The 10,841-nt window shown below is 45.1% G+C and overlaps 1 protein-coding gene across 2 annotated transcripts; it reads right to left on the bottom strand.

Moving 5' to 3' along the window:
• Positions 1 to 2,783: 2,783 nt before the first annotated feature.
• NPC2 (NPC intracellular cholesterol transporter 2) lies at positions 2,784 to 10,724 on the bottom strand. 2 transcript variants are annotated; one of them, XM_029952650.1, is made up of 4 exons: positions 10,545 to 10,724; positions 7,267 to 7,374; positions 5,402 to 5,574; positions 2,784 to 3,523 (listed from the first exon to the last, which is right to left on the bottom strand). In XM_029952650.1, exons 1-4 carry the CDS (start codon positions 10,624 to 10,626, stop codon positions 3,437 to 3,439), a joined length of 450 nt encoding a protein of 149 aa, XP_029808510.1. In that variant the 5' UTR covers positions 10,627 to 10,724; the 3' UTR covers positions 2,784 to 3,436. The 2 variants fall into 2 exon arrangements, with proteins under 2 accessions (XP_029808510.1, XP_029808511.1); XM_029952651.1 differs by lacking the exon at positions 10,545 to 10,724 and adding an exon at positions 10,302 to 10,398.
• Positions 10,725 to 10,841: the final 117 nt, after the last annotated feature.

Raw genomic sequence — 10,841 nt, 5'->3', positions numbered from 1 at the left:
TATCTGTGGACAAGCAGTGCCACCTTCCACCCCAGGTCACATAACAATGCTCCCCCCACCATTCCCACCACACACACACACACACACACACACACACACAGTACCCCAGGCTTTTAAATCCTCCAAGCTCTTTCCAGTGCTGTGTTCTTCCCACAGGGCCCTTGGGAAAACCACTTGTTCTAGACGACTATCACCTTGGTGACATATCTCACACATAATCCTTTCCTCTGTGTCAGTGCTCTTCCTATGTACCATGACCTTGTCCTCATACTGACCCTTTCCCCCCGAACTTCCAACTGTATTGCTTATGAAATAATCATCCTCGGTAAGCAACCCAGTCACTTAAGTAATATTTGCTTTTTGGATTATCAGACATGAATGGCTAATCCCAGACATTTTCCCTTAGCCTGGACCTCACCTATGTCCAGCCACTCTTCCTACATCTGTGGGTTTCCTCAGAGAACAGACTGTTTCATTAACCTTTGAAGCATAATCAATATCAATCTTAATTGTTTCTTTTAAAAAATTAACTTAGGTTTCAAAACCCAAAACATACAGGATTAGAAATTACTCCACACTTACTGCTTTTCATTAACCTGATGATCTGACTAAATGCTAGGCCTCCCACCTAACCCTCTCCCAAACTGGAGATTACTGGATGTTAGGTTTCTTTTATTCTGTAAGGATGGGTGCTCCTTGTGCTTTTTAAATGACTGGCGTCTGGAATTGTTCTGCCCTGGAATTCATGCAGGAGAGGAGCTCTGTCTAAGCCTCCTGGCTTGCTCAGTGGACTAGAAAAGTATGAGACTGTCACTGGGAAGAGCATGACCTTTCTTATATAGCCTAAGGTTCAGTGTTTCTCAATACTTTAATGACTCAGGAGGTGCCTATGAACTGTCTATACAGAAGCCGACCTTTCAAACTAATCCCCCCATGGGAGCCCTACCTGGCTCACCGCCGCAGGCTCCGTGTAGCCTCACAGTGGCTGGTAAACAGTTATAAGCCGTTGCATTACCTTTCTGCTTTGACTAAAGGGTATACACTAACTGAACTGCTTTTCTCCTGTCTTCTTTTAACATAGGAGGTCATGAGTACAAAATGCAGGGCAGGGAGCTGTGAGCCTTGAAGGCATTTGGTGACACGGGCAGTCTTCCGGGAATAAGGAGAGAGCAGGCATACGTGAGAACGGAGCTTTTCCAGGAAGCTCAGAAAGTTCCATGAAGAGGATAGGCTCATTTTTCTGAGGTGACATATCATCACACCTCAGATTGAACCTTCTGATTTTCCCTGCTATTTCTTGATGAGGAACAAGGTCTACCTCCTACAATAATAGCTAATATTTAACAAGTCAGGGGTCATTCTAAGTGTTTTACATGCGGCATCTTACTTAGTCCCCAAAGCCCTGCTGTCATTGTCCCTATTTAACAGATAAGGAAACGGAAGAACAGAGAAGTTAAAAATTTGAAGACTGCACTGGAGGTCCTATTAATTGGTGAAGCCAGGATCCGACTACTGGCAGTCTGAAGCCAGAAACCACTGCAGTTAAGCCCCTTTGGAATGGTCCAAGCTGATAGACACAGAGTCCAGCATGGGGAGACCCATGAGTGGGCTGACCCTCTACACACAATGTGATAGGACACAGTATCCAGGTATAGAGGACAGTGCTTGAATGGCTCTGGGAATTAACTGGTAAGTCTTGGCAGCTGATAACTTTATTCCTGATCTATGGCTGTCCCCTGGTGGTTTTCCTGGGAAACTCACAAGCCAAGGAAATCCAAAGCTCTAGTGAAGTTACTGGGATGAAGTGAGCTGGATCAAATGGCTTACTTGCTGTATAAACACCCCAATCTAAAAGAGATGGCTTGGGGCGCCTGGGTGGCTCAGTCAGTTAAGCCTCCGACTTCGGCTCAGGTCAGATCTCACGTTCGTGGGTTCAAGCCCTGCATCAGGCTCTGTGCTGACAGCTAGCTCAGAGCCTGGAGCCTGCTTCCAGTTCTGTGTCTCCTTCTCTCTCTGCCCCTCCACCTCTCATGCTCTGTCTCTCTCTGTATCAAAAATAAATAAAACATTTAAAAAAAAAATAAGAGATGGCTTTTTGAGGTCCACATTACCCAACTCACTTGTGAATAGGGTTGTGATCCCTGTGACCGCTAGAAGCTGATTGACAGCGCGTTGATTAAAGCAGGCAGCAAAATATATGGCCCATATATTTTGAAGTGCAAATACTTTGCATTTCCAAAACAGGAAACTTCAAGACTTAATTCGCTTGGCTATTATTTGCCACAACTTCTCGTTTCATTTTTAAGCTTCTAGGCTCTCCTCATGGTGAAAGATTCCCAAAGGACTAGTGTGCTTCATGGCAGCTTGTAGCCTCCAACTCCCTGCCCCTTCCCGTCCCCATTTAGTTCCCTTGACCTTTCACATGTTCTTATTCAATTATGTGGTGTTTGCTTTCACTGCTTCATTCAAGCGCATCTGGTGGTACCGGAGAGTGCAAAATAAAGCAAAAAGTAAGGTCATTTTGTGTAAAATAGGTAAAGTCTCCTTGGGCAGAAAAGGAAGAAAAGGCAGTTTCTGAAAGACTCTACTGCACTCTGGGACCATGGGACCAGGGGGTCCACCTTCCACAGACCTGGGGGAAAATACTGCCTGAAAGGAGCAGGTGACCACTGCCAATATGCAGAACACAAGACTGCCAAGTTTTTATTTATTCAAAGGGACATTGCCAGGTGCATAAAGAGGCCACAGGTTAATGTTGTTAAAAAAAAGAAAAATCAAACATCTGTTAATCAAGTGTTGCATTTAATGAAAATCACCTAAGACAGAAAAGGAGCTGGGGTAACCGCAGACAACTGTCCATTCAGAGTGGAGTTTCTGTCGTTGAGCGCCTCCCCTCCACCGAGCTGCTGGGCCCCACCGGCCAGCAAGTCACTACTGTTGAAGCAGAAGACCAGCAGGTGCTGTTAAGAGTCAGCAGGCTCGCTGGCCCGACGCACTGAACTCAGTGAGGCACTTGGAGATGAGGAACTTGCAGATGTAATACCCCAGTTAGGTGGGGGGCGGGGGGGGGGGGTTTGGAAACCCTCCTCCGCTGCGAGGGCCGATAACCCAAGGGCAGGTTATCCAATAGCCCGAAGCAGCCTCATTCGGGTCCTGACTGGCTGGACCTTTCTTTTTCCAATGCCAAAAAATACTGAAGACAATTAAATCCATGCCTATCCCTCTCTCTCTTCTCTTCTTTTTTCTAACCCTTCACCAAAGATATTACAAGGGCAATAGTTCTGAGCTCTCAAGAAATAGGGTCTGGAACCTTCTGGAGGCTGAGAGGCACAACACAGCTGTGTTGAAATCCCTTTTATTGAGGTTAGACTTGACTTCTGCCCTCCCTCCACCCGTTGCTTTCTCACCCCCAGGCAACATGCTGGCACCAACGCCTCTAGTCTTCAATCTGCACTGGGATTTCCCAGCAGAAGAGACTCCGGTCTTTGTCATCCAGAAGCTCCCACTTCACCACCACTTTTATCTGGAGAAAGAGAAAAAGAATTGGGAAAAATGGAAGCAGGACCTCAACTCAATCTAGAATTGGTTTAACTATGAATCCTAGTAACAAACTGCCTAATGCCTTAGACTTTTTTTCTTGAATCATGTCGTCACGAAGGCCACTTGGGAGATGTGCACAGCCTGTGGTCTTCAACTTAAAAGAGCAAGCCAAGCTCACACCTAGGATTTGGTGTTAGGACCACATACTAACCTCGTTGACTCATCAGACATAATTCCTAAAGCATTCCTTTCCCTCTTAGATCAATGGTACATAATGAAGCCTTGCATGGAAGATACTTTTACATTTAAACAATTTCTTATGTACTTGGCAATCTGATCTAGCTTTTTCCAAGGGTAACCATGAAGAAGAGAGTAATGTTACTCTTAGGTATAACAAAATACCTTGTTACTTGTTAGCTGAAAATGTCAGAATACAAATGATGTCCAAAGAAGTTTATGAGTATATGAATAGTTTCAGGAACAATGATGCTTTGTAGCAATAGAGCTTCAGTTAACTTCTTTAAACTTTTTTTTTTTTTAATAATATACCTCGTTAAAATCTCTGCTTGGACTTGTTACATTATGAACTGTTCCTTCTAATTCTTAAAAAAAAATCATTGCAAATTTTCTAGTCCTTTCTTATGTAGAGAATTAGCTTACTTGTAATTAGTTACTACCTCTAATTTGTACTCAAATGTTTCTTCACAACTCAACATTTGAGTGACTGTGACCTGCACCTCGGAACTTGTAAGTTTTCCAAGACTAGCACACATTAACTACTGTTTCACTTAGTGCTTAAATTAACATAGTTTAAGATGTTTTTCAAATGAAACGTAATTCACACAACAATAGCTACCATATAGGAAGTGCCCATGATGTATAAGGCCCTAATTAGATTCTCTGTGTAAGTGACCAAGGCTCAGAAATGCCTGTGACTTTATAGATAACTCTGCAAATTAATCAATAACCTGTCCCTGACCTGTAGGGTCTCTTATATCCCTTAAACACAGACTCCCTCTATTAGAGTCTCTTTGGAATGTTCTTTAATTACTTGCCATTTCTAGAAAACAAATGGCTGGATTGCTCCTGGATTCTACTTGATTTCCTTTCAAAATATTCAGTTGTTTGTTTTCCTTCATGGAAAAAAGGAATCCGATTACTTCTTCCATTATTATTAGGATTCATATCTTTAATACAGGCCCATTCCAACAGGTTCTACCTCACACGTGTGTGGTAGAAAAAGAAGTAGGGATAGCAGAGTAAGCCAAAGGGGAAGGCAGGGGCTGGGGGGATAGAGGGCAGAAAGAATTGTGTGGGAAAGTGACCTCTCTGCTATGGAGTTAGCAAACTACTGCTCTTGTTAAGAGGTTAATGGAGAAATCAGGATTTCTTTATAACAACTTGACATCTTGAACTATTTGATACCTGCCTAAAATCTTTTAACAGTGCACAAGTTTTGGGGTCACAAGGCCCAGCCCTAGATCTAGATGTAATATTTCTTAGCGCAGTGGATTCTGTTCATTTTGCTTAACATTGGAGGCTCACATTTCTTCATTTGTAAAACAGGGGTAATACTGCCTCGGCAAAGGGGGGTCATGAGAATCCAGGAAAATACTGTATATCAATATGGCATCATGAGCCCAGGCTAATGATGAGGTGACAAAGAACAAAGGGACACGGGGAAAAACACCTGCCCTACCTCGTGATTCCTACCACTCAAACTCATCTTGCCCCTGAGCTTCTGCTTCTTCATCACAGAGAGATGAAGGACGCCTACCCAGTCTCTTCTTCCTGCCCCCTCTCCTCAGATTTCTCATCTAGTCGCAAGGCTACCACTGTCCTGAACAACAGTGTCACTTACAGAGGGGTATTCATTCTTCACAGGTAGTTTATTCAGGTAGCTGTAGGTCTTGTCTTTTTGGATGGGACAGTTGATTCCACTCTTACAACCATCAGGCTCAGGGATGGGAAAGGGAACTGGTAAGCCCATCACGATTCCGTGCACCACAGCTTTGCTTTTCTGAGATGCAATATCTAAGAGGAAAGAAAGAGACTGAGATGGTGAAGGGGACAGCTCATTTCTAAACGTGAAGTAAAAGATGCAGATACGTTCTCAAGCAATGGCATTGCTATGATAGCAAATCATAAAGTCTGTACTTCTTTTTTTCTTTTTTTTAAAAAACATTTAATTATCTGAGAGAGAGACAGACAGGCAGAGCGCGAGCAGGGGAGGGGCAGAGAGTGAGAGAGAGACACAGAATCCGACACAGGCTCCAGGTTCTGAGCTGTCAGCACAGAGCCCAATGCAGGGCTTGAACCCACAAACCATGAGATCCTGACCTGAGCTGAAGTCAGACACTCAACTGACTGAGCCATCCAGGCGCCCCATAAAGTCTGTACTTCTTAACTCCTAGAGTCTACTGCTCTTTGTAGTTACGCTTAGTACCTCTCCGAATGCTACAGAATAAGTATGTGCTCTAAAAAAAAAAAAAAAAGCAACTAAGAGGGCTGTTTTCTTTGCTCTCGACCCCACTTGCTCTTTCTTGCCTGTTACAGTTCCTCAGGAGAATCCGAGCTACCTGGATAAATAACTTTATCCAACACAGTAACCGAGTTTTTTGGGCAGTAAACTTTCGGTTTACTAATTACATCAACTTCCGCCAGAGTGTATGGTGTATCTTATACAATGTTTTAGAGTTTAGAGTTTTAGAAGATAGGTCACTGAATTCTCAAATGCCCTGCTCACAGGATTCCTTTAGAAAAGAAGAACCAAGAGGCACTTGGGTGGCTCTGTTGGTTAAGCGTCCGGCTCCTGCTCAGGTCATGATCTCACAGTTTGTGGGTTCGAGCCCCGCATTGGGCTCTGTGCTGACAGATCAGAGCCTGGAGCCTGCTTCAGATTCTGTGTCTCCCTCTCTCTCTTTCCTTCCCCACTCAAGCTCTGTCTCTGTCTCAAAAATAAACATTAAAAAATATTAAAAAAAAAAAAAAAAGAAAAAAGAAAAGAAGAACCAAATGGAAAGGAATCTCCAAAGAAATGCAATAACCCTTTAGAAACTGGGTAAGGTTTGAAAGATGAGGTACAGCTCTTGCTCTCCTCTACCCTCCATATCACAAGATGGGCAGGAGGAATAAATGCAATACCAGGGTTATCAGCTGTTAGGGTGTGAGTTTGAGCCCCATGTTGGGTATGCGGGTCACTTTAAAAAAATCTAAAAAGAAAAAAAAAAGAAGGTACATTTTTGGTTTGGAATGATAGAGGGGATAGGGTATCATCCAGGAGACAAAATAACTCTAGTATTTAATGCTGTCTTCAGGCTTAAGAAAAGGAGATGACAGGAACTTTGAGATTTCTTATTAGACTGCCCTATCTAGGTCCATGGGATAGAAAATGAGTAAAGGATTTAAGGTTGATACCCTTTCTAGAAATAAAGATTTTGCATTTGTCTAGATTCCTAGGAAGCTGAAGGTGATGAATGTGGTACCAGAAAGCAACAAGTTCCAATAATATTTCTTTACCTTGAGGAAGGAAGCTCAGATTTTTTTCCTTGGGTCCCAGATGAATTCCCTAAATCTTAGAGAGGCGAAGTCTGAGCTTTGCAGAAGCTGGAAGGGAGGTCACAGACTTCCTGACTGCAACTCCCCTCCCCCATATCCCCATGCCCATTCCAACATGTGAGACTGACGGTATGCTTTGAAATGAAGGCGAGAGCCACCTTTACTTACTACTGGTGAAGGTGACATTGACACTGTAAGACTGGCCTTTGTGCAGTTTGCAGGGCTGCGTGGGGCATGGGCTCACGTTCAGTTCCTTTATAACTCCAAACCCAGAACCTGTGAAAAAAAAGAATCATAAATTGGAATAGGAGGGAAAAGAAACTGCCTATGCTGTCCCCTGACAGGAAGGTGCTCTGCTCATCAGGAAACTCTTCATATTCCATGGGAGAAGGGGAATTAAGAAAATCCGTTAAGTATATGAAGCCAGCTTCCCTCCTCTATATCCTGGCGGGACTACACCAGGGAACGTTATGCTCACCCCTCCTTCCACCCCCACGTAGGATTTAAAGCAGCATACATATGGCACAAGTGATGGTTCTGGCTTCAGTGCTGCTGTTCACACAGTTCAAGACTGGCTGTTCTGTAGCTGCCCTCCCCCACTTTCTCCCAACCCTGTCCTGGTATGGAGCCAAGCTGGTGGTCTCTGAGCTTTGAACACCCCTACTGGTGAAACCCATTTAAGAATGCATCTGCAGTAAATGGTTGTACCCTCCACTTTATAAATGTGGTCTTTAAGATAAGTGTCTCTAAGACAGGGTATGTGTCTTTTTGTAAAAATTTCAGTCGAAATAAAGACAAAAGTGCTGTTTGTCCCCCATAAATGCTTGACCCAAACAGGTTAGCCAAAGTCTTTAAAACTCCCGCTGCCACCTCTGGGCCCCTGAAACTGGCAGCCGAATGGACAGAATGCAAGCAAACTGCCTGGTAACACCACTTACAGCAAGAAAAGCCTAAGCTCTACCATTCAGCCATCACTGCTCTGGGACCTGACACCTGGGTTTGCAGTCTCATTGGCTCTGTTACTCACTACGAAACCTCAAAATGAGACATTTCACCCCTCTGGGGATAACAGTAATGCCTCATAGAGTAGGGGAGCTCACACACATGAAGCTCTCAGATTAAGTGTTTGCAACGGGGTAATGCCATGTATGTTTATTTTATCATCACATCGGGATCCAGTCCATGAACTTAATCTAGAATAGTTGCTGCGGGTGGGTTAGCAAGTTCCTTTTCATGCAAAAGGTGGGCCTCTCCTCTGCAGTCATCAGGTTGGCTCAGCCCCTGCGATATGAAACGAGAAGCTCATGTAGATGTACTTGGCTTTCTCAGCCTGTGCCTGCTCTTGGGTGGAACAGTTGCATCCTGCTGACCAACACTCCTCCAGCTAGGTGTGTAAATTCCTTGCGGTCCCCCATCTCCCTGCTTCTTTCAAGGCTGGGTCATGTGATCTAGTAGGACCCAAGTGAAGAGCAGTACTTGTAGCTCCTTCATCCAGTTTTACTGACAAGAGGTTCTCGGACTTCCAATGTCAACAGAACAAACTCCTCAGTCCTAACTGGCAAAAAATAGCAAAACCAGTTTGGTTGGCCCCATTTTTCACTTGAGGAAATACTGCTCCAGGGGAAAGGGGTCAGAGAGTGGAACTCAAAAATCTTTTGATGTGGGCAATGAAGTTTACATTGTTATTTCCCAATCAAAAGTAAATTGCTAATCTGTAACTGAAACCCTCCCTCTCTTCCTTAAGAAGTATTTGCTGTAGGTGTATGTCTGCTCTTTTCATAGGACAATAACTAGAATTGGTTTCCTTAGTTTTTTTCCCCTAATGTTTATTTTTGAGAGAGAGAGAGAGAGAGAGAGAGAGAGAGAATGCTCACATGTGGGGGAGGGGTAGACAGAAGAGAGAGAGAGATGCGATGAGGTGCTCCCTCGAAATCAAGTGTGAGGTCATGCATGCCCTGAGCTGAAGCCATCCACCTAACCGACTGAGCCACCCAGGGACCCCTCACCACTTTTTTAAATGTTAATGTTACCACTGAAACCCAAAGTGGTTCACAGACACCCACTAACTTCCTTCCGCTTACTAGCTGTGAGACTTTGGTAAGTCGGGCCACCGGGTGGCTCAGTTAAGGGTCCAACTTCAGCTCAGGGCATGATGTCACAGTTTAAGAGTTCGAGCCCCGAGTTAGGCTCTGTGGGGACAGCTCAGAGCCTGGAGCCTGCTTATGGTTCTGTCTCCCTCTCTCTGCCCCTTCCCTGCTTGCTTTCTCAAAAATAAACATTAAAAAAAAGCGAGAAAACTTGGGGAAGTTACTCCTCCGTGCCTGTTTTCTCCTCTGTAAAACACATCCTGAGGGTTGGATGAATTAATAAATATTGTGTCTTTATCCAAATTCGGCCACTAAGTTTAACGGGGGAGGGGGGGGGATATACAGTAATTTGAGGTGATAATAGCATCTTTCAAGTGCTACTAGTTTAGTGGAACAGCATTTGCTAAGTATTATTAGGCCAGCAGTCTCATTCCTTAATCGGTCCTGTCCCTTAGCCTAATTTTGCTTTTGCCTCAAAATCAATTGATGACATAGTGGAAAGAGCATTTATTCTCTTACTTTTTCTTTTAAAAAACTTTTTTAATGTTTATTTTTTAGAGAAAGAGCATGAGTGGGGGAGGGGCAGACAAAGACACACAGAATCTGAATGTTCCTTCCAGCTCACAAATTTTATAGAAAGTCTCCTTTCATTTATCATTACACCTTTCCACGTCAGAAAAAGTTCTGCTAGAATAATTAATTCTATAGACTTGACTGAACGAAAAAACTCACAATTTCGTAGAAGCCCCTGCTGTATTTCCCAACAAAGATCCCTAGCACAGCGCCAAGAGCGGGGTGTGGGTGCGGGGGGTTATGTGTCACAAGCTGTGATGAGTAACATGAGTTTTATAGAAAGGAGGAAAAAGTGATTAAGAATCCCCAAATTATATAGCACAAAGGAAGCGGTAACGCAATAAATCATGAAAAGGAGAATTGACTTTTGACTTGTCAGCAAAAGGGAAATTAGGAATAAAAGAAAACGGAGTAGCGAGGGAGAGGTCATCCAAAGATCCAAGGCAAACATAAAGTTCTGTGCCCCTCACGCCCCGCGGAGCATTGGGACCTTCAGTTGTCTGCCGCCCTACAAACTTTAGAAAACTTCAGCAAAAGGCCCACCTCCAGGACATTGTCCAGGGACCCCCAAAAACGCGTCCCAGGACGAGACAAAGTTGTGAGCCACTGGGTTTGCCGCCCGCATCTTCTCCCCAACCGCAGCCCCCTCCAGCCCACTCTACGCTGGGTCCGAGGCTGAGCCTGGCCGCCCGAGGGACCTGGCCAACCCCGCCGGGGGACTCGGCGCCGGGTTCCGGCGGGGGCTCCCGCAGAGCGCGCGGGAATCTCGGACTGGCTCCGGCTCACCGCAGTCCTTGAAAGACACAGGTTCGGCCAGGGCGGAGGCGCTGAGCGCCAGGAGCACGAACGCGACGGCCAGGAAACGCATCGCAGCTGAACAGGTTCCAAGGGCGAGGAAGAAGAAGCGACCGCCTCAGTCACAAGATAAACGTGCCCGGGCGGGCCTGGGGAGGAGCCAGGTCGGGCGACTCCCACCAACAACCGGGGCCGGGACCGCCCGCGCTCCGCCCCCGGCTCCAGAAAGCCAAGCTCTGCTCCTTACCGCTAGCTCCGCCCACCTCGTCAGCTCCGCCAGCCGGTAGG

Source organism: Suricata suricatta, chromosome 9, assembly GCF_006229205.1.
Source record: "Suricata suricatta isolate VVHF042 chromosome 9, meerkat_22Aug2017_6uvM2_HiC, whole genome shotgun sequence".
NCBI classification, from domain to species: domain Eukaryota; kingdom Metazoa; phylum Chordata; class Mammalia; order Carnivora; family Herpestidae; genus Suricata; species Suricata suricatta.
The sequence above is the reverse complement of the archived record's forward strand: the minus strand, read 5'-3'. Positions and strand labels throughout refer to the sequence as shown.

Bases quoted from the DNA above. Each gene is read 5' to 3' on its own strand.
- NPC2 (XM_029952650.1), bottom strand. From the start codon at position 10,626: ATGCGTTTCCTGGCCGTCGCGTTCGTGCTCCTGGCGCTCAGCGCCTCC. The intron at 7,375-10,544 runs GTGAGCCGGAGC...TTTTTTTCACAG, and splicing joins TGTGTCTTTCAAGGACTGCG to GTTCTGGGTTTGGAGTTATA. The intron at 5,575-7,266 runs GTAAGTAAAGGT...CTTTCCTCTTAG, and splicing joins CAATGTCACCTTCACCAGTA to ATATTGCATCTCAGAAAAGC.